The sequence below is a fragment of the Podarcis cretensis genome, assembly GCF_951804945.1.
Source record: "Podarcis cretensis genome assembly, chromosome: 5".
Lineage (NCBI taxonomy): Eukaryota > Metazoa > Chordata > Lepidosauria > Squamata > Lacertidae > Podarcis > Podarcis cretensis.
The window spans coordinates 5,513,754-5,537,801 of record NC_137174.1 but is presented as its reverse complement, the minus strand read 5'-3'; the positions used below and the strand labels follow the sequence as shown (position 1 = coordinate 5,537,801).

At 43.4% G+C, this 24,048-nt stretch overlaps 1 protein-coding gene across 2 annotated transcripts in view; it reads left to right on the top strand.

Annotated features, from left to right (window-relative positions):
• Positions 1 to 24,048, top strand: part of SEMA3E (semaphorin 3E) — a 169,059-nt gene that overhangs the window by 119,772 nt on the left and 25,239 nt on the right. The window contains exons 5-7 of one of the 2 annotated variants that reach the window (XM_079975172.1): positions 12,598 to 12,691; positions 18,868 to 18,996; positions 22,142 to 22,284. In XM_079975172.1, coding sequence (XP_079831298.1) covers positions 12,598 to 12,691; positions 18,868 to 18,996; positions 22,142 to 22,284 — 366 coding nt within the window. The remainder of the gene's footprint in view (positions 1 to 12,597; positions 12,692 to 18,867; positions 18,997 to 22,141; positions 22,285 to 24,048) is intronic. The other variant, XM_079975173.1, reaches the window with a different exon arrangement.

Sequence of the window (24,048 nt, the reverse complement as noted above, 5' to 3'; positions counted from 1 at the left end):
GCAACAAAAATATAGGCTGCAAAATCATACTTTAGGTTATGATTTATTATCTCTCTTTTGCTGTTTATCTTTAATAATAAAGATTTCATGACCTAGCACTATTGTTATTCAATAAATTTCAATAGTAAAGAAGATTAAAAACAGATCTTAGGGGAAATGGCTGCAAAGTATTAACTTTCAACATGCTCTTTAGAAAAGGAACAGATGATTCTATGTAGCTTTATATTAACTGATTTTAAATTTTCAGTGTGTTTGAAACAATTCAAGTTCAGTGTCCCTTTGGTACAATATGCCATCAGTAGTAAAGTTCTTAATGTGTCTAAACACCACAGAGATCTCCCTATGCTCACCTGTTTGAAAGGCCACACATAATCAATAGCATAAGGAATATTCTTTCAGCAAATATTTCCCTGAGAACTTTCTATGTATTGTGTAATCATCTGACCATTTTATATTTGATTTGATTAATCTGATTTGCATCACTTCACATTAAAAGTTCACAAAGTGACTTACAACAGATATAATACAATGAAGCATGTTAATAATGTGAAATATCACTCCTTCAAAAGTTCTTTAAAAGCATAATGTGAAAATGTAGGACAAAAGCAAATTTCCTGTCCAGTATTTACCCAGATACAAGGTCTGTTGCAGATACTTCAGGTTCTGGGTTGGAAATTTCTGAAATTTCAGTTTCTTAAGTCACTGAATATTCAGTCCAGCACAGATTTACACATACTTTCCATTGATACCTTTGGCCTTAATTACCCAGCTTTGACATAACACGGTTCATATCAACCTCGTTGTTTTCTGTATTCATCCGTTAATGCCCTTGTCTGAAGTGGGGTGCAGCAAGAGAGGACTTTGTTGGCTATGGAGCACACTGCCCAAGAAGGCTTATGTTGCACCAACATTCAGACACCAGGCATAACCCTTCCCATTTGCCCAGACTTTTAACATTTTGCTGAAGGTTCTTTCATCTGTTGGTTCATGCTTCTTGCAACTGTTTCTCTACTGATACAGGCACACCCACCTACACTTATGAAGGTCGCTGTGAAATAAATAAATAGATTGGCCCTCAATTGACCAGTCTCCACCGCCTACCTTGCTCCCCCATCCTGGCACCAGTTCTGCTGGGTGCCCTTCTCAGCCCTTGCGCTCTGTGGCCAGCTGCCACCACACACACTGGCTCCCCACAGGCAGGGAGGCTCGAGACAGGCTAAGCAGTGGCCCTAAGCAATTTCCAGGCTGAGTGTCTCTCTTCCTCTCTGTCTCTCCTTCCCCCATGGGCCCTCCCTATTAAAGTGGGGTGCTCCCTACTTTACGCAATTCCACTTATGCACGCAGGGCCCCAGAACGTAACCCCACATAAGTGGGGGGGACAGGACACCTGGATATTTGATATTTTGGATTGCTTTAAACTTGCATGTGAGCCTTTTTTAACTCACAAAGAAGGGGTGCAAATAAAGACTGTCCTATTGTTAACTTTCAGTGAAAAACAGAGGGGAAAGAGCACAGCAAGCTGGGGGGGGAGGTGGGGGGCAGGGAGTATATAAATTTGTGGGGCACTTCTGGTTACCAGTCTATGGTTTGGCAATCGGGTAGCATTACTTTGAACTGCTGACCTGGTACAGTACATCAACATTGCTTAGATGCAGGAGATGGGAAGCATAAGTGAGGATTGTTAGAAAGATGTTGGAAAAAGAAAATTATGTGGTTTTGGTGGAAATGATATAAAGGATTAAGTAAAAACGAGTTGATGAAATTGATGAAAGAGAGAACATTAAACTATAATATATTAAATTAAATTACTTAAATGAAAATAAGGTTGGAAGGATTTGCTGAAATAATGATTTGAACTAGAATACAAAATTGGGAGGTGTGAGGAGGTCAAGGAAATAAGTAAAGGAAGGAAGTTATGTAAATGTATAATCTGTTCTTTTTCCTTTTTTATTTTCTTTTTTGTTGTTGTTGTATTCTTTTGTATTTTGTATTTTTCTTTTTCCTTTTCGTAATTCTCAAACTTTGAATAAATATTAATATTTTTTTAAAAAAAAAAAGTATAAGTGAGTTGCGCTTGTAGTGGTGTGAGGTGCAGAAAGGTGCATTGCTTGAGTTTTTACATCTATGGTCAGCTGTGCTTGTTATATTTAATCCCAAGTGCCGGCTCACACAAGAACACCACCCAAGATATTTCTTCTCATGATCATACTCCACACAGAAGTTCTCTTAAAGCTTCTATCCATATGTCTTTGTCCAGATGAATCCCACAGTTAGTGCAGTACATTTCTGGGTGCCTTGCAAGTGGCCTCTGTGCATCATGAGCTGCAGTTAGCAGAAGTTAGAAGTGAGAAGTACTTCTTCACTGCCTCAAGCGCAGTGGGCAAAAGATGGTGGAATGAGAGATAGCCATGCAGCCAGGAAAATTTGCACGCAGAAGAGCTTCTCAGCAGCATTCACATGGGAGGGGGATTTGAAACACCCCCTTTTCTCATTTATAGCTACATCAATAATGCATATTCCAATTTTCATGGAGGTGACTGGAAGCATCCCTATTGTGGATCAGTGTCAACACTCCTAATTCCATGGAGCGTCCACTATTTCTCTTATTTGCCTTTGCTAAATTGTCTTTAGCGGTAATATGAAGGCCGTTGTCTCAAAAGAGCAGAGGGGAAATGCAAACAGAATGAAGTTTGCATGGACGCAGACCGAGTGGATAGAGAATAGCTAGCTGGATGCAGAGCAGGATCAGAGCCAGAGGGTATTTCTGTGTTTGAAGAGCTATCAAGAACAGCTTAGGATAATAATTTTCTCATTAATATTAACATTGCTTATTTCACCAGATGTGAAACCTGCAACAGGAAATGGAGTGCGGTTTTGCATGATAAGAAATTGACATTCAGTCCTGACCTTTGCTCACAAACTACAAAGAAATAGATACACGTTGTCTTGATGTGTGTTTTCAAGCTTTCCCTTCATTTGCTATTAAAGGGCAATATACTATTTAACACAGATTACCATACTTACAAATACATCTATGTTTTTGAATGCTGTTGTAAATACTGTATATTCTGAAGTATAGGGGGAAAACCAAAGTTACCAGCTTTCCCCTCCATCTGCAGTAATGATGTTAAATCCACGCTACAGAAGCTTTATTGAGGTTGGCTATATCAGCTGAACTCTGACTTGTACACGGTATTTTTAAACCTGAAAAACCACAGGACATGTCAGTAAATCAGCAGAAAATTTAGTGTTTTGTTTAAATCCAAGCACAGGCTCCAAACTGAACTCTTAACTCGGTGACCTCACTAAGCTGAATGTTCCAGCTCTTCATAAAAGGATGGGGAGATGTACTGTATGGACACAATTGATCTAAGGAAAAACATACGGTTAAGAAAGTAACAACTAACTTATTGGGTTGAACCAGTGAGCCTTTTTTATTTCTTGCCTGCTTTTCTTAAAGCAGCCATCACAGTATAGTAAAGTATGTAAATAATAGAAGAATACATTATAAATCAATTGGGGGCGGGGGGAATCAGCCGCTCAAAACCTTAAGAATCTCTGGGGTTTCGGAGAACTTTGGAGAGTGAAGCTTATGCTTTGGGGAGCACCCTGAGTTGTTCCTGTCATAAGGGTTGAGTTTATAGGATTATTTCAAAACTGATTTATATGCATTTTCACATCTGTGGAAATTAGGGCGCGAACCAAGTTATTGTGGGTGCAGATGCTTGGTCAGAATGTATTAAAGGAGCTGGATGTTAAAGCCTGAGTCTCTTACGCTCATGCCTGACTGATATACATTTTAACTGATTTTAATATCGTGTTTTTCTATTGTAACCTGTCCTGGGATCTTATGGCAAAGGGTGTGTCAGAAATCCAAAACGTGCATTTGTCTCATTTATGCGATAGATAGAAAGGATTAGCTTTAAAATCTTACGTACAAGAAAATAATGTCATTGGTCCTAAGAAGAGAGCTCATTGAATGGGACGTGGTTTCTCTTTATCGTATATCATCTTTTGGCAAGTGCTGCCTTTTGATGTCATTGATTCATACCCTGTTGCTATGTTACAGAGTAGCTAAGACTTCACGAAACAAATAGTGTAGTGATTTTTATTTTATTTTTAAAATGGCAGTGTTAATGCCCAATGAATACTTCTCAGGTTTCTTAAGTCATAGGTACCATAAATCAAATCTTTTCCTTCCCAGCTACACTGAGACAGAATAATCTCTAGTTCCTCTAGTTTTCCTCTATGACTCTATCCTAGTCATTGGAAAGAGACGGAGACGGAGACATGACTAATGGCAGCAAACTGCTACCTCATATCCTGTAGCGTGTCAGTTTTTCTCATGACATTTCTTTTACGGCACTGTTCTCACAAATGGCAAAGAATGGCTAAAATTACAGTGCTAGTCCTTGAAACCAATATTACTAGGGAACCATTTTCCTTTGAAATTAGCATCATGTGGAACTTGACACACACAAATCACTCGATTCATGGTGAAAAACACCAGCGCTGGATGCTTCAGAGCAGCCAGCATTGTAGGCCACAATGCCCTGAAAGGTTGAGATGGAAAAACTCTACAGGAAAATAAAAAAGTCAATGTTGAAATTTTGCAGACCATTTCCCCAGCGATCCTGCGCATCTGCAAACATTTATGAAGAATATGCTTTGGATTCTGTCAAATCGGGTAAGATTTACTGAAAAAACACACCTCTCTGTTTCAGTGGAATATAAATTGTGGTCCACCTTAACGTGCAAGGGTACCTTGAAGAATGTAAACCACATTATTCAATCAGAAACTGCAGCTGTGCAAACATAGATAACAAAAGACAGTACGAGCACCGCCTAATTTACTTGTTAGGCTTAAGCCAATACACCGAGCATTTTGCACAAGAGAGAATTTTTGTTTATGGTATAAATGGAGAAGATTTGGTTTGGTAAGAGTAAAAACCTAATGTCGGTGAAAATTGTTCAAAACAGTGTCATCAACCCAAATTTTTAGTCTTAAGCAGAACTGTTGTAAACGATGAAAGCAGAATGTGATGTTTAAAACCAGCAGCAATTTAGAAATAGCACAACTTAATTGCCAAGGTAAGAGTAAGTGTTCAAACAACCAGCAAAACGTTTTTTTTAAAAAAAATTAATGCCTTTCTAAATGAAACCACTTTAACTTAGTGGTGATAAGTAAATACATACAAAGAATCATAGAGCTGGAAGGGACCCTGAGGATCATCTAGTCCAACCCCGTGCAATGCAGCTGTCCCATATGGGGATTGAACCTGCAACCTTTGGTTTGTCATCATCATGACCTAACCAGCTGAGCTATCCAGATGAAGTCTGAGAATCAATGCTTCGCAAAATACCAAGATCTGCCATCAGGGAGGGCAGTCCAGTACAAGCTCATTAGTGCACCCTCCTAGTTTTGTGGGGTTTTTTTTATTATTATGTATTGAATTTCTATACTGCCCTATTCCTGGAGGTATAGAAAGGTACATAGTTTGCTGCTGATTTGACAGGGTGTGGTGCTCCCTGAACTGCTCTTGAAAGGTATTGTACAGGTACTGGTGACGAGGACCAGCAGTTCATTTCTGTTGTTAATTGAGAAGGAGCAGGGATGTACCTAGGCCTTTGCTTCCTGCTGCAGGATATTCCTGCAGAATCTTCTGGCATAGTTGTAGTTGCGTGTCGAGGTCCCCAGGTCCACCCCAATAACTCACACATCACACAGAAATTTTTGTTTAAGATTTTTTGCATAATTTTGGCCACAACTTTATTAAAATACAAATTTGTGAGTGGTTGCTTAGGCATTGGTTGCGACTATCTGCCCCCACCATGGGGGACAGACTGACATTCCGCACGATGCGAAAGTCAGAATGGGGGAATACACTTGGGGGTTACACGGAGCAGGGAACCTGCCCTCACCCCAAATGCAACCAGGAGCTCATTGCAATGGCCCGAGCCCCCTTGACAGAGTGGACAAGCAATAGTTAGCTCCCAATTCCTTTAACGGAATCCCTTGCAGCAGCAGCATTAGAGGGGCAGGCACAGCCAATCCATGCCCCTCAACCAACCAAACCATAAACCAATGCCTAACCGCGAACCTTACAAGTTGTGACGATTTGCTAAGCAGTAGGCAAAAACCAAATGGCCCCAGCCAATCAGCCAGATGGACAAAATTCCTACCAGACCCCCGCTCCAAAGCAGACGACCCCATGACAGGCATAGCAAGGTCAAAGCGAACAACCCTATTCTAGGGAGGGAGGGACGGGCAATCCAATGCACGGGCGAAAAGAGGAAGCCCTAGCCTCGTGCAAGGAGTTTTAGCATTTCTGACTGTCAATCAATAAATGGCAACATTAACTTCTTCCCAACAACAAGGGAAGCCCCAATCGCATCAGTGGCCAATGATCAATTAGCCCGCCCCCAACTTTGGAGTGTCCTGGCGGCCCCCACCGCAACACGTGCTCTCCATGAAGGAGAACACACTTTGCCTCAACGAGTGTAAATTGCCATCAACAGATCTTTCCATTTGGACACATTGTTGGTTTTTGTTAGCCTGACATAAACCTCTTCCTTTCAGCTTATTGATTTGCAAGTTTGAGCTTGGATTTAGATGTTGCCTTGATTTATTCTGAGATGTTATTAGAACCAGGTTCCCCCTCCCCCCCCCCCAACACACATCTTGGGATAGCTTTGATTTATGAGATTTATGATATTTTGGGCTTGTGTGCACTCCCAGCAAACAGGAGAAGGTTCAAATAATTCAGCTAGTCTTCCATTGATTATTTTCTGCAAAATGTATTTCCAGTATAATAATACAAAAGTATAATATTCCCAGTCTTCACCCTACAAAATTCATTTTTCATTTCTAACTACTAATTTTCGCTTAATTCTCTTAAAGTCTGCTGGTTTAAAATTTCATGTTGTCATAAAGAGAAAAATAATACGATAGCAATACTCTTTCTTTTCCAGTGGTTGCTTCCCAGATTGATTAAAGCTGTTCCTTTTAATGGAGTAATACCTGAGAAGCTAATAATTTCAAGGAATTATAGTTTACATAAGCCATATTTCCATATACAATTTGTGGGGGTTGTCCCCCCTTAAAAAAATCCCACCAGCATCCAACGAAGGCACACTGTACATAAAACAGCTACTGCTAAAGCTATAGAACCACAGTAACCTGACAGCTTACATGGGGTTACATTCTGGGGGTGGTGCCTAAAACTAAAATCCCGTATAGCCAAAACACATTGGGTGCAATGGTGGGTCATGGGATATGGGTGGCGTTGTGGTCTAAACCATTGAGCCTCTTGGGCTTGCCGATCATAAGGTCAGCAGTTCAAATCCCCGCAACGGGGTGAGCTCTGGTTGCTCTGTCCCCCAAACTTGTCACCCCCTTTTAAATTTATTTATATTTTGCCAAGTACATAAACCTGAATGCACACAGGTTAAATGTGCAAAAGTTGTGGGCATACGGTATTAGTTCTGAGGGTTGAGTGATGGCAGATTAAAAGAAAAAGGCACAACTTTAAGTTTCACCTAGTTGTCATTTTGCTTAAAAATATACTGAGTGTTTCCTGAAATGGCTTTTCGAGATTAACCTCTTCTATGGATACTTTGGTCAGAGGTGGATTTGTTGCTGTTGTTTAGTCGCTTAGTCGTGTCCGACTCTTTGTGACCCCCTGGACCAGAGCACGGCAGGCACTCCTGTCTTCCACTGCCTCCCGCAGTTTGGTCAAACTCATGTTGGTTGCTTCGAGAACACTGTCCAACCATCTCGTCCTCTGTCGTTCCCTTCTCCTTGTGCCCTCCATCTTTCCCAACATCAGGGTCTTTTCCCAGGGAGTCTTCTCTTCTCATGAGGTGGCCAAAGTATTGGAGCCTCAGCTTCAAGATCTGTCCTTCCACTGAGCACTCAGGGCTGCTTTCCTTCAGAATGGAGAGGTTTGATCTTCTTGCAGTCCATGGGACTCTCAAGAGTCTCCTCCAGCACCAGAATTCAAAAGCATCAATTCTGTGGATTTAGGGGAGCACAACTGGTTCAGTTGCTCTGGACGCAGAGCCTTGGGAGAGATGCAGCTATGAATTAGATGGAGTGTGAAAGGCAGGGGGTGCCGGATTTTGGCGTCTCACAGGGTGCCACTGAAATTTCCGACCCCAAGATCTGCTGCTGCTTTGGCTTGACCCTCTACAGAATAATCCTATGTAGATATACTCAATATGTAAGTCTCCTTTAGCTCAGTGGGGGACTGACTCTGATACAGTTGTAATTGGCAAGGCAGCAGCTCTTACCTGACCTTTCGTCACAGGCACTGCTAGGGCTTAGTGGGAGAAGGAGGGGCAAGGTGGAGACAAGGTCAGCATGGTGCAAATGCACTAGCAGGAGTGCGGGATTGCACTCCTCACCAACTCCTACTGCACTGAGGTAAACGTGCATAGAACTGCATAGAACAGAACCTGAGTGTATATATAGCTGCATTTGTACACACTTAGCCATGCTTTTCATTTCATTTCCTCTTTCATCTGCTTCTCTGTGACGGTTTAGATTGTAAGCTTCTCAGGACAGGGACTTGTCTTGTCCCAAAGGGTGCTCATCAATGGTTCCTCTTCATCCTGGAGAAGAGTGACTAGTGGGGTGCCACAGGGTTCTGTCTTGGGCCCGGTCTTATTCAACATCTTTATCAACGACTTGGATGATGGACTCAAGGGCATCCTGATCAAATTTGCAGATGACACCAAATTGGGAGGGGTGGCTAACACCCCAGAGGACAGGATCACACTTCAAAATGACCTTGACAGATTAGACAACTGGGCCAAAACAAACAAGATGAATTTTAACAGGGAGAAATGTAAAGTATTGCACTTGGGCAAAAAAAAAGAGAGGCACAAATACAAGATGGGTGACACCTGGCTTGAGAGCAGTACATGTGAAAAGGATCTAGGAGTCTTGGTTGACCACAAACTTGACATGAGCCAACAGTGTGACGCGGCAGCTAAAAAAGCCAATGCAATTCTGGGCTGCATCAATAGGAGTATAGCATCTAGATCAAGGGAAGTAATAGTGCCACTGTATTCTGCTCTGGTCAGACCTCACCTGGAGTACTGTGTCCAGTTCTGGGCACCACAGTTCAAGAAGGACACTGACAAACTGGAACGCGTCCAGAGGAGGGCAACCAAAATGGTCAAAGGCCTGGAAACGATGCCTTATGAGGAATGGCTAAGGGAGCTGGGCATGTTTAGCCTGGAGAAGAGGAGGTTAAGGGGTGATATGATAGCCATGTTCAAATATATAAAAGGATGTCACATAGAGGAGGGAGAAAGGTTGTTTTCTGCTGCTCCAGAGAAGCGGAAACGGAGCAATGGTTCCAAACTACAAGAAAGAAGATTCCACCTAAACATTAGGAAGAACTTCCTGACAGTAAGAGCTGTTTGACAGTGGAATTTGCTGCCAAGGAGTGTGGTGGAGTCTCCTTCTTTGGAGGTCTTTAAGCAGAGGCTTGACAACCATATGTCAGGAGTGCTCTGATGGTGTTTCCTGCTTGGCAGGGGGTTGGACTCGATGGCCCTTGTGGTCTCTTCCAACTCTGTGATTCTATGATTCTATGTTTTTCTCCTTTTAACAAGTGCGCTATCACCAGGATGCAGATGCTGACGGCTGTTAAACATCCGCAAAGAACTGTTCCAGAAATGGACAACTATGACACTTGCGTTACCAGCGATTGGCAAACATGGGGCAAGCCTGTCACCATCCAGTTAAGCTAGTGTTTCTCAAACCTGGGTCTCCAGCTGTTGTTGGACTACAACTCCCATCATCCCTAGCAGGACCAGTGGTCAGGAATGATGGAAGTTGTAGTCCAACAACAGCTGGAGACCCAGGTTTGAGAAAGATGGATACGTATTCTTTGCTTCTAAGCATGGTATTTTGGACTGAGGTGGGCAGCCCTGAAGATTTTGCTGGACTGGGAACTTCCATCATCCTTGACCATTCACCACTAGGCCTTTTTTATTTCTGTGGATTTTCTGTTGGCTGGATTATGCTTTATAATCTATTTCTGAACACTGCTCAAGTATATTTTCGGTTGGAGGATGGATGGCGGCTAACAGATTGAGGTTGAATCCTGACAAGACAGAAGTACTGTTTTTGGGGGACAGGAGGCGGGCAGGTGTGGAGGATTCCCTGGTCCTGAATGGGGTAACTGTGCCCCTGAAGGACCAGGTGCGCAGCCTGGGAGTCATTTTGGACTCACAGCTGTCCATGGAGGCACAGGTCAAATCTGTATCCAGGGCAGCTGTTTACCAGCTCCATCTGGTACGTAGGCTGAGACCCTATCTGCCTGCAGACTGTCTCGCCAGAGTGGTACATGCTCTGGTTATCTCCCGCTTGGACTACTGCAATGCGCTCTACGTGGGGCTACCTTTGAAGGTGACCCGGAAACTACAACTAATCCAGAATGCGGCAGCTAGACTGGTGACTGGGAGCGGCCGCCGAGACCATATAACACCGGTCTTGAAAGACCTACATTGGCTCCCAGTACGTTTCCGAGCACAATTCAAAGTGTTGGTGCTGACCTTTAAAGCCCTAAATGGCCTCGGTCCAGTATATCTGAAGGAGCGTCTCCTCCCCCATCGGTCTGCCCGAACACTGAGGTCCAGCTCCGAGGGCCTTCTGGCGGTTCCCTCACTGCGAGAGGCCAAGTTGCAGGGAACCAGGCAGAGGGCCTTCTTGGTGGTGGCACCCGCCCTGTGGAATGCCCTCCCATCGGATGTCAAGGCGATGGACAACTACCTGACATTCAGAAAACATCTGAAGGCAGCCCTGTTCAGGGAAGTTTTTAATATGTGACATTTTAGTGTATTTTTCATCTCTGTTGGAAGCCGCCCAGAGTGGCTGGGGAAACCCAGCCAGATGGGCGGGGTACAAATAATAAATTATTATTATTATTATTATTATTATTATTATTATTATTATTATTATATTTTCTGAATGTACAGCAGCTTATAAATCATGATACAAAATATTATCTTACTTAAGGTAAAGGTAAAGGTACCCCTGACCGTTAGGTCCGATCGCGGACGACTCTGGGGTTGCAACACTCATTTTGCTCTATAGGCCAAGGGAGCCAACATTTTGTCTGCAGACAGCTTCCGGGTCATGTGGCCAGCATGACTAAGCCGCTTCTGTCGAACCAGAGCAGCGCACGGAAATGCCGTTTACTTTCCCACTGGAGCGGTACCTATTTATCTACTTGCACTTTGACGTGCTTTTGAACTGCTAGGTTGGCAAGAGCTGGGACTGAGCAACAGGAGCTCACCCCGTCGCAGGGATTCGAACCGCCGACCTTCTGATCGGCAAGTCCCAGGCTCTGTGGTTTAGACCACAGTGCCACGTGTATCCTAATAACTTACTTACGATGGCCAAAAGGAGGAGGAAGAAAAGCTGGCATAAAGGAGTGGTCTATCATTCTCCAAGGCATAACTGTGTTGAATGCACTACAGTTCTAGACATAGGTGCCAATTCCCTGGGACCCCTGGATGCCCGATCACCCACAAAATTCCCCATGAAGGGGCTGAGCACCCACAAATTTCAGAGCCAGGGCCATGCATGCCACATGGCACCCACGGCCCCAGGCACCCACAGTCGTGGGGCCAAACTGGTACTCCTGGTGCTAGAGGTGCACATACATTAACAAGAGAGTGTTTTACATGCACAAGTATCCTACGTTGAGTCTTGTTTGAATGAGTTTCTGTATTACTGATTTTATAAAAGTATTTCTGTAGTACTTTTCACATGGGAAGGGGGTACCAAAGTTATGGATAAATCAAATCAATCAGATGAATCAAATATACAGGGAGAAAGTTTCATAATGAGCACAGTATGAAAAAGTACCAGGATGTACAATTTCAACATGTGCCTAGTGGCAGAGTATCATCAGCCATCTAAGCGTTTGAACAAGGGCTCGTGATTTACCGTGTTTTTCGCTCCATAAGACACATTTTTTCCCCTCCTAAAAAGTAAGGGGAAATGTGTGTGCATCTTATGGAGCAAATGCAGCGGGGAGGCAGGCAGGAAAAGCTCCGCGCGGCTCTTGCGGGCTTTTCCTCAGGAAGGAGAAAGGACAGACGCGGCCAGTCAGTCCCTTCTCCCTCCTCGTAGAAAAGCCCGCAGGAGCCGCACGCTCCTTAAAGGGTGCGCTGCTCCTGTGGGCTTTTGTGGGAGGTGGGCGTATTGCCATAGCTGCGCACAGCCCCTCTGGCGAGGAGAGGCTGCATGCGGCTATGGCTTCTTTAGCCACGCACAGCCTCTCCCGGCTGGAGAGGTTGCGCGCGTCTAAAGAGGAAGCCAAGCAGCGAGTGGGATCCATCCTGCTCGCTGTCTTGGCTTCTTTGCTCTTTAGGGCTGGGGGTGGGGGGAATAAGATTTTTTTTTTCTTGATTTCCCCCTCTAAAAACTAGGTGTGCCTTATGGTCTGGTGCGCTTTATGGAGTGAAAAATACGGTAGTTGTTCCTAAGCCGCAGCACTGGTACAAAGGTAGCTGCAGCTTCGTTTGTGTAAACCAGAACTTTATATATGCTTTCTGTACTTCTTCTTTTCAAAGGATCATCTGTTTTATCTAGAAGCACACAGACTGGAGAGGGGACGTGGACGGTGCCCATTTGACCCCAATTCCTCCTTCATCTCCACTTTATTTGGTAATGGCTTGTTGTATGTTATAAAATGTCTTTCTGAGTTTTCTTCCCCAACTCTCTTAAGATGTTGTCACTATTCTTTTACATGCCTTTGATGTGTCTCTTCTACCTGTTCCTACGTTTATGTTGCATTTAATTCTCTTTGTTTCACTAGATCAACCATATAGCCAATGTTTTTCTGTTGTTGTTGGGTTTTTTGTTGTTGTTGTTGTTGTTTTGCCAGTTTGATAGGTAGACATGCAATGGTTGCATAATATTAGGGAACTTTTCAGGCACAGTAATTTAACTTCAAAGCAATACTGCCCACTGAGTTATGATTCACTGTATATTAGATTCAAATAGATAGATAGATAGATAGATAGATAGATAGATAGATAGATAGATAGATGATAGATAGATAGATGATAGATAGATAGATAGATAGATAGATAGATAGATAGATAGATAGATAGATGCTGGATAGATGATAGATAGATAGATAGATAGATAGATAGATAGATAGATAGATGATAGATAGATAGATAGATAGATAGATAGATAGATGATAGATGATAGATAGATAGATAGATAGATAGATAGATAGATAGATAGATAGAGATAGATAGATAGATATAGATAGATAGATAGATAGATAGATAGATAGATAGATAGATAATAGATAGATGATGGATAGATAGATAGATAGATAGATGATAGATAGATAGATAGATAGATGATAGATAGATAGATAGATAGATAGATAGATAGATAGATAGATAGATAGATTAGATAGATAGATAGATAGATAGATAGATAGATAGATAGATAGGGACGCAGGTGGCGCTGTGGGTAAAAGCCTCAGCGCCTAGGGCTTGCCGATCGAAAGGTCAGCGGTTCGAATCCCTGCAGCGGGGTGCGCTCCCGCTGCTCGGTCCTAGCGCCTGCCAACCTAGCAGTTCAAAAGCACCTCCGGGTGCAAGTAGATAAATAGGGACCGCTTACCAGCGGGAAGGTAAACGGCGTTTCCGTGTGCGGCTCTGGCTCGCCAGAGCAGCGATGTCACGCTGGCCACGTGACCCGGAAGTGTCTCCGGACAGCGCTGGCCCCTGGCCTCTTAAGTGAGATGGGCGCACAACCCCAGAGTCTGTCAAGACTGGCCCGTACGGGCAGGGGTACCTTTACCTTTAAGACCCGAGGAAGCTGCTTACCTTTTCTGTTGAAATAGACAAGATTTCAAGGTGGCACTGTTACCTGGGAGTAAGCCCCATTTGGTTTAGTGAGATTTTCTTTTAAATACACACGTAGGATTGCACTGTGAAGTGATTAATTTGCATTGGATTTCAGTTCCTCCTTTTCCCATTGTTTAGGGTTTTTTTTTTTTCTTGAATTACCTTCAAAACTTACTTTCTCTTGACCTGGTACTAAGGAAAGAGGCAGCAAGGAACAATTTCATTTCTGAATAAACTCAGAGTAAGTTGTAAATTACAATCAGGAAACAGAACAGACCTTCAACCGCAGATAATGCTACATAAAAATGTTAAATGGTTAGATAAATTCCATAAAGAATTTTTGGACCTAAGTACCCAAAGCAAATGAATTCTCCTGTCTGTTTCCAATAAAGCAAAGCTCTACTTGGTAATAGATCTCATTGGCAGGTTGACAGAGACCACAGAAGTTCTTGAAAGGATAATTTTCTTCAGGCGCGTGGCTTTTGATATGTAGCACACAGTAGTAGCAGCCCTGTTATCTGCGTCTTTTCTAGCCCAGATCTTTTCTGCTGCTGAGACTGAGATGTGACTTATCCCCATGACTGGGTAGCAGTGCAATTGCTTTTTATGCAGAAGTGCCCAGATCAACCCCTGACAGTTCCAGCTAAAGGATCTCAAGTAGCAGCAGAAGGAAATATTGGTGTTGGATAATGGTCCATGCTTGGGTGGAGGAGACAGAGCCAGCACATGTCACACGCTGCCGGTGAAGCAGCCCTGAGCATGACCTTTATCCTGAAGCTTCTCATTCTGCTCAAACTTGTGTGTCGAGACCCTGCAGCCACCCCCTTGTTGGAAATAACTCACACAAGGACACAGATATTAGGTTTATGTTATTGGGCAAATTTTGGCCACAACTTTATTGAAATTATAGAATGTGAGCAATATTGGCTTAGGCATTGCTTGGACCTGACTAGATCTGACTCCTGCCCATTGTGCAGGAAGTCCAGTAAGGGGGAGCCACCGGTAGGGGGAGCCCTGTCGATGCGAACCAACTCAAGCTCCCCCTGGTGTTCCCGTCGGGGTCGTGTCAAGGCCCTAGCCCCCCAGCCGGGCTTTGGACAAGATCAACACCCCCAGATTCCTATAACGGAATACCCTTAAGCATGGAGGGGCAGGTGATGGCCACACCTCTCCTCCCCCACACAAGGTCAAACAATGCCTAACCGCAACCCTAACAAAGTTGTGACGATTGCTACGAGGTAGGTGAAAACCAAATGGCCAGTGCCAATTTGCCAAGTGGAAAAATTCCTACCAGGCCCCTCAGACAACCAAGGCGACCAACCGAAGTCCATAGCAAGGTCACTGCCTAACCTGCAAAATAGGGCGGGAGGGCGGGTGATTGAGGAAGCGAGCAAAGAGGAAGTCCTCTGGCTCGCTCCTCCGTTTAAACAGCCCTGGCCACGCTCCCCCGGGCAGCGGGTTGGCTGGCTGGGCTCTGACGTGGCCGGGATTCCCCAGGCAATGGGGGACAAAGTCCCCCACCCCTGGTGGGGAGTGGGTGGCCACGCGGTCCACCGCAACTCCTCCCCACTGGGAAGTGGAGTGGATTTGTGCAACAGGACAGCTCTTGTGCCCCACCTTATCCCAGGAACCCCCCAGGCTTCTTTGGTCTCAGCTTGTGCCATGTCTCTGAGTAGCACCAGTTCAGAGAAGGGCCCTGTGAAACCAGGGGTGTCAACTCTCCCAGCTAGATCAATTCAGAGATTTATTGAGAGGACCAGTCTTTATAGTTCTATGTATGTACAGGCCATAAAATTCTCCAGTAAACACAAGCACACTCCCCCCCCCGACATATATATAACAATATATATTTTGTATATAACAATACAAAATCAATTCATTTGTATTTCATCTTTGGTGATGGGTCAGGGGAAGAGTAGTTGCAAGAATTATAAGGCCACAATAACAATGACATTCAGATGCCACATTTCCGATATGTAGAATCAGCATAAGTGCCCTGAACAACATAAAACTTCCTTACTCTTCAGGACATTTTTGAGAGGGGGGAGGAATAACTCCAGACAGCTTTTACCTCTCACTGAAGCATGATTTCCATTGGTTTTGTTCTGTGGTTTTTTCCATCCTTCTGTTTGTCGAGCCAGAGCCGCACACGGAAACGCCGTTTACCTTCCCGCTGGTAAGCGGTTCCTATTTATCTACTTGCACCCGGAGGTGCTTTCGAACTGCTAGGTTGGCAGGCGCTGGGACCGAGCAGCGGGAGCGCACCCCGCCGCAGGGATTCGAACCGCTGACCTTTCGATCGGCAAGTCCTAGGCGCTGAGGCTTTAACCCACAGCGCCACCTGCGTCCCTGTTTGTCATTAGTTATATATTAAAAATAATACACCCATTTAGGTGCCCTTTCCATATGTATATTTTCCTGACTTAGAAATTTAGACTTGAAGGTGGGATATAAATATTTTAAATAAGTAAGAACGATATGAATAACATGCTTTGTATGCACAATAACATAGGACGTGTTGTTCTGCCTGGTTCATTATTGTTTCCTACACTGACTGGCAGCAGCGAAAAAGATGCTCCATTACTGAGCTGCAACCATTCCCCTCTGCACATGTTTATTAACAAACAAGACTTACCTGTTCTACAGTTTTAGATCCAGATAGTTTAGTTTGCAATTATGAAACGACGTCTATTTTTACACAGCACATCTAACATTTGACTGCAAACTCTATTCTTGTTCAAACCGTCACTGGGTCAAAAAACTATTCCATGAATGGAAGAACACGTTGGATACAATCCAAAGTATATTTGTGGAATTGAAATGCTACCAATATCCCCTTTTAATTTTTCTTAAATTGCAGTACTTTGTGGACGTGATCCCACCAGATTTACAATTCCAGCAGAAGAATAAGAGTGCTTGCTTCAGCACCTCCCACTGAAATTGGTGGGGAATCTGAAGTGCTTATTTTTAGCTTGATTGCTCCCTTTGCTTCTGACAAGATTTATGTACTGAAATGCCTAAACTGAGTCTTTTCGGCATCTAGCAACAGCATCTGACACTGAAGCGAGTCTGCAGGCTCTCTCTCGCATGTGACTACAATCAGTGCTGGCTGCCCCAAAGCAGCCATCCCAGGGCTTTAGGTTCTCTCCAGTAAGAAAATAAACACCAGCGTGCAAAGTGACAATGCCTCTACGAATGCTCAAATGCTCAAATTTCCCTTATCTCACGGCAGAGTGGGAAGACCCTCCACGTAATGAACTGCAAAGCCCTTGGCTCTTCACCAACAAGCACTTCCTCTGGGAAATCAAAGTTACCTCACGAATGTAAAACTTAGTTTAAGAATTCGCTTTGTAAGTCATGCATGACCTTCATTCTGCCAAGGATGTCTGTAGCCTGAGAAAGGCTGAAAATCACACATGTGTAGAAAATTTCCTTGTGGAAGTTGTACACTACACAGTTCGCATGTAATGCTAAGCCGAACTGTAGCCTCAGCGCAAACATGCAGGCTTACAAAAACACACACAAATGATTCTTCCAAGGATGCTGATAACACACACACACACACACACCCTTTTGCAAGGGTGAGCTGTCATATTGTTTTGGCTACATAAACCCAGGCACCTTGCGAAGTTGGGAGTGATTATTCAGGTGTTTGGAGACTGCAGTTTTCATGCCATCTCAAATACGTAAGGATTCCTTTTTCTCAAGAACTGCTGTGACCTATTTACTTTATTTGCTAAGGTGTTGTTCCTGTGCGAAGCTGATCTCCGCGTGGGTTGGCTAGCACCAGTGAAAGATTTCTGGGTTTGCCGTATCTGCTGTACTTCAGCAGAATGTTTGGGGTCATTACAGTATTAGGAAGTGCAGGATAATTACTTCCAAATGCATCAGTTGCACTGAAATCAGATCCACATTTATTTGCAGACAGCAAGTAAAAGATTGCAAATCCTTGAGAGAGAGGGAAAGTAGTAATAGTGATAAAGATAATAATTAAAAACCATAACAGTAACAGTAAAGTTAGTCAAATATGCTTGCTTATAGATTAAAAAAAGGTTGAAAGTATTCAGTTTTTTGTCAGAGGGCAGTAAAATATCTGCACAGTTTAATTTAGACTGTCAAATGGCTAATTTTCTTCCCGTTCTGAAAGGATGGCTTCTTCCTGCTTCTTTTGTGGTACTCGGGTGCCATCCAGTGGCAAATAACTGTAAGACACATTGAGAAAGGGGTTAAGCCAAGTACCTTATGAAATCCCCTTTTAAAAAGACAAGCGAGGCAGAAAATGTCATCGGGCAGCCAGTGCCTTGGAGTTCACTCTGGAGTGGAATCCTGAACTCGTAATGTAGAGTACGAGTAATTTAATGCAGGGGAAAAAATTCTGGTCTCGCTCAGCATGGTGAGGGCGAGGAGATTTGAGAGAAAGAAAAGTGCAGACTTACTGTATTCGTGTTTTAAAATGTTTTTTTAAAAGATACATCAGTGATAAAAGATGGAATACCTCAACTTCTTTAAGTGTAGGTTATCCATTGACTTCCTGTTGATGTCTCTGTTTGTATCATGTATAAAACACATTGGGACTTTTATCCCTGCTACTGTAAATTGCCTTAAGCTTTTACGACAGCTTCATATTTGCGTGGGCACAGCTTTTCCTGTAACGCTTGGGTCTACAAGTTGGGCCTTGACAACAACATCAACATCCCTGCGCATGGAAAAACAGAATGCCAGGGAGAAGTCTAGATTGAAACCTCCCTGCTATATTTTGTCATGTTCCCCTCCTGTCCCTGCCCTGCTTCTACCCCTGACCTCCTCTAGAAGGGCTGTAGAGAAGCACTGAAGTACGCAACTCTTCACCTGCACCCTGATGTGGTACGATCCAGGAAAATCTGATCAAACGCCTCACCTGTGATGTAACATGTATGTCGTGTGAGTGTGGCAACCCTCTCTCCACTTACCATGGCTGAATCTGACCTTCAGGTGGCGAGTTGTTCGCTGGGCTCTACAGTGACTACTGGGGGCGAGATGCTGCCATCTTCCGCACAATGGGCCGTGCGGCACACATCCGGACTGAGCCAGACGACGAGCGCCTGCTGAAAGGTACAAGGGGTCCGTAAGAAATCTTCGTTGTTTAATAATAGTAATCATAAAAATAAACAATAGTGTTTTGCCCAGATGCTTCAGCAACACAAGGTTCTAGCCTTATCCTCCCTGCAAGGTTCTCTCCAAATCATTGCTAATCCCCTTAGCAGTCAAAATTTGCAGTATCAGTGATGATCCCTTGAAAAGATCTCAGGGGAACAGTACTTTTGCTTGAGAGTCCAGATTGGGGAGGGCACTGGGGAGTCCAGCTATAAGTTGTGCATTGGGTCTTTTGTTGTTGTTTAGTCATTTAGTCATGTCCGACTCTTCGTGACCCCATGGACCAGAGCACACCAGGCACTTCTGTCTTCCACTGCCTCCCGCAGTTTGGTCAGACTCATGTTTGTAGCTTCAAGAACACTGTCCAACCATCTCGTCCTTTCTCATCCCCTTCTCCTTGTGCCCTCAATCTTTCCCAACATCAGGGTCTTTTCCAGGGAGTCTTCTCTTCTCATGAGGTGGCCAAAGTATTGGGTCCTTTAGGTTAGCATAAATATCAAGTGTTTGGCCAATTGTGCAATACCAATTGTTCATAGAGACCCAAATTGTTCCCTGCTAATTCTACAGAGAAAGGAAAGAGAATTTGCACACTCGGTCAGCTGACGAGGACTCCATAGACAGAGAAAGAATCAGCGTGTCCCATCCCCCTGGACCTTTGAGATGCACATTTGTAGACATGATTTGTTTGATCCTTCCCCCGGGGAAAAGGGATGGGGAAGTCAGACATCTGGTATATGGATGTGCATAACGCCGCACTCGATTTTGCTCACGTCAGGTTTGGGAGAAGTAAGACGGGCATAACAGCTCACCTACCATGCATACTTAGGTCCTCATGCACCTGAGTGTGTGAACTGCATCGCTGTTTGACCCTCTTATTGCCCCGAGCTATTTTGAATGTGCGCTCTGGAAGACTCACTCCCTTGGGTTTCTTAATTTTTGCTTGAGTTGTGAGCATCATGTAGATTGAGGGCCATGATGACTGTCAAAGGATCGTCCCTACAGAGCCTTGATGAGTTGAGTTATTCTGATCTATCCCAAGGGTAAACGCCAGTGTTTGGTTTCTCGTGGCCAAGTCACATGGTTCCAATTTGACAACAAAAGAGGCGAAATGCTTTCAAATCTGCACATCCCTCTCACACAGTGTCTTGCTCTCCCCACACCCACCCCCAGTGGCAAATCAGTCTGCCTCAACAGCTCTGATTCCTGTTTTGTATACAGCCACAGATGGTTGTATCAAATGCATGCCAAGTTTCAGGCTAATATAAATTAAAATAAATGAACCCCAGAGAGTAAGATTGGAAAAGGATCTTAGGGGTTTTTTGTGTATGTGTGTAAGAAAAAAAATATTGATATGTAAGTTGGAGCTACACAAATATTTTCAAAGCTGATATTCTCCATATGTTCATTCACTTGCATGAAAGTTTTTAAGTTTGTCTTTTGGTCCCCCTTGAGATCTTGGTTGTTATTGCTTTGCAGTTCCATTCATATTTACTAGAAATATCTATTGCAAAAGTATGTTTGTACTTAAGGCTATCTTCCTCAGGACGTAGGCACATTCCAAATATTAGAGCAGTATACTGGAGAGGAAATTTGGCTTCCTCTCTCTGTGAGCCAGGATCTGAACCAAGAGGTATTGCTAGAGTAAACCCATGAGGTAGAGACCCCAAAATATTTCCTGAAGTGTCCCACGTGCTTCTGGGTCATTCATGAATTTGTAATAAATTGAATTTGGTGTGTATAGGATATTAATTTTAGGAAATGAATTAATGTAAGACTACTTTTACAGATGATTTGGGTGTTATGGAATGTGTGTGTAAGTGGAGGGGAATTTAATTGATTTAGAGCAGAATATACTGGGAAATTAACTGGGGGTAAATGAATTGAAGAGGAACAGATTTGGGGTGATTTAGAGTAGGTTGGAAATTGACAATTTGTCTGGAGTGATTTGAGTGGGAAATTGTTTGGCCTGCCCTCTGTGGAACTGAAGTTTTTAATTTCTTTCTCTTCATATACATTTGGAGATGCAAATATTACTAAAACTTGTGTCTTTGTGCATTTTTGAAGTACCTCCCAGTGCCCCACTTTGTGGCCACATTTAAGCAGGAATTTGGAAGATGCTGGTAAATGCTTCCCTCTTTCTGGTGCCTTTATCTCGCTCCAAAAAGCAGAGAGAATCTCATTGTGGGCTTACCTGCTCACCACTTAAGGCCCCCTGTAGCAATCTATCATGAGCTGCACGGTCAATGCTAATGTGCCAGCATCCTGTGTATGATGTATAGGCCACATTATGGCCAGTCCACATCATTTGTACTCCTTCTAAAATTATTAACCTCAAGCAGCCCTTGCAAATTCATCACCGCAGTTGAAGGCGCAATGACTGCGTTGCCCTGCAGCAGTTTGGCAAGCTTAGATCTGCAGTCCTGTTATTTCATTGAGATAAAACACTTGCTGACGTGTGCCTGAATTCGCTCAGTTCCAAGTGTGCGAACCCAGGTCTGTCAGCTTGAATGGGAAGACTTCGTGTTCCCTTTCCCAACTGTGATCCGGAGTCTGTCCATTTAGTTCCTAATGATACACATCAAGAGACTAGAAATGAAGGCACTCTGGTTTTCGGGATCTCAAAATGTTCCTGGATTGTGACCTATAACCCCCCTCCCCAAACGAGCCAGAGTGGTGTAGTGGTTAAGAGTGGTAGTCTCGTAATCTGGTGAACCAGGTTTGATTCCCCACTCCTCCACATGCAGCTGCTGGGTGACCTTGGGCCAGTCACATTTCTTTGAAGTCTCTCAGCCTCACTTACCTCACTGAGTGTTTGTTGTGGCGGAGGAAGGGAAAGGAGAATGCTAGCCGCTTTGAGACTCCTTCGGGTAATGATAAAGTGGGATATCAAATCCAAAACTCAAGCCATAGATAGCTCAGTGCTCATGTCTGCCTTGGGCCAGTCCATAATATCTGGAATAAAAAGTGTGCTATCTGGTTGCACTTATACATGTTTTTATATATGCATGATTACCAGTGTTTTTCTAAAATAAATTTGATTCATCCCTTTTTTCTTTTGCTTTTTTGGTATCTCTTCTCTCCCCCCCCCCCCTTTTCTTTGGTTTTTTTAAAGAACCAAAATTTGTAAGCTCCTTCATGATTCCTGACAATGAAGACCGAGAAGATAACAAGGTGTACTTCTTCTTTACTGAGAAAGCGTTAGAGGCTGAGACAGGTGCTCACGCCATCTACTCCAGAGTCGGAAGAATGTGTGCCGTAAGAAACCTTTTATGATAAAACTTCTGCTTACAGTGTGTTCCTTCTTTTTGCTCTGGAGTTTAGATGCTTTGGGTTTGGGAAAGCTAAAAGTAAAAAATATATGTATTTAAAAAAACAAGAACATCCAAGACTGAATTCTGACTTTCTTCCTGGCTCCATATTAAAGAGCCCCTTGTCCACAGACAGGGTGGGAGATGGTTGTGACCACCCACCTAACTGTGGTTCTGGCATAGCTCAGCAATGAGCTGCATCTGTAGAGTTCATTCCCTACTGAGTGGCATAAAGTAAAACTTGAGGAGAAACATAAAAGGGATCAAGAGAAACGGGTATGGAAAGAAAACAGTCACTTGAGTGGCAGGCCGCATGCAAAATTTTGGTCTGCTCCTTATCTTGTGTTTGTGTGTGTTTTCCTAAATTTAACTCAGAGCTTCTGTTGAGGGAAAATAAAATTACAAAAGCTCAGCATTAAGCCCAATAGAAGAAACCAAAAGAGCTTTGCATGCTTTGGAGATCCCACCACCACCACCACGCCTGATCTTAATCATGTTTTCTTAGTGGAGAGTCCAATTTATTTCAGCGCAACTTGCTTTTACATAAATGTGCTTGGGGTTGCAGCTTCCCAGCCTTGTCCTGCGCATGTTTACTCAAATGCAAGTGCCACTGCAAATGAATGATACTTCCTTCTCAATGAATGTCCATAGGATTGCAAAAGAAGGTTTGGTTAAACAGTGGGAAATACCTCTATGTAAATATGCACAGAATCTCATAAATGTCACTTTTCTAACTGCAAAAAAAAAAAAAAAAACAAGATAAGAACAAGGAGGGAAAATTCCCTCAAAAAGTTTGGCATACGAACCACTAGTTGGAATGTCGTATAATCTCTGCATGAACATATTGGGAACATTCAATAAGCAGAATAATAATAATAATAATAATAATAATAATAATAATAATATATTATTATTATTTATACCCTGCCCATCTGGCTGGGTTTCTCCAGCCACTCTGGGTGGCTTCCAACTGAATATTAAAAACAATACAGCATCAGACATTAAAAACTTCCCTAAACAGGGCCGCCTTCAATTGTCTTTTAAAAGTAAAATAGTTGTTTATTGCTTTGACATCTGCTGGGAGGGCATTCCACAGGGCAGGCGCCACTACTGAGAAGGCCCTCTGCCTGGTTCCCTGTAACCTCACTTCTCACAGTGAGGGAACCACCAGAAGGCCCTCGGCGCTGGACCTCAGTGTCCGGGCTGAACGATGGGGGTGGATAACTTCCCCACAGGTTTTGTGTCAGCATATCAACATGGACGCTCAATAAATAGCCAGTCTAGAAGCTCAACCATTCATTCAACACTATATTAACGTTAAAAATTAAAATTTAAAAAGATCACAAGACATGTCACAGAATAGGGCAGCTTTTCATAGCCAGCTTTTAATGCAGATTTGCAGAACAGGCATAATTTTATAGCTCAGCCCTGGGGAGAGAGGGAAATGTTTCTTTGCACCCTTAGGAAAGGAGGGTAATTAGTAACTGTAGTCATTATATACAAGATTTTTTTACTTTAGGATTACAGCACCCAGACCATCTGCCTCAGAATGAGTTCCATGAAGTAACTCGAGTCTGAAATAAACAAATGTGAGGGTCATTATTTCTTAATCTCACTGAACTAATGCTAAGGGTGATTAATAAAACAAAGAATTTAACTGGCTAGCATATTTGCTTCACGGATGTGCCAAAATTGAGTAATCGGAAAGGGA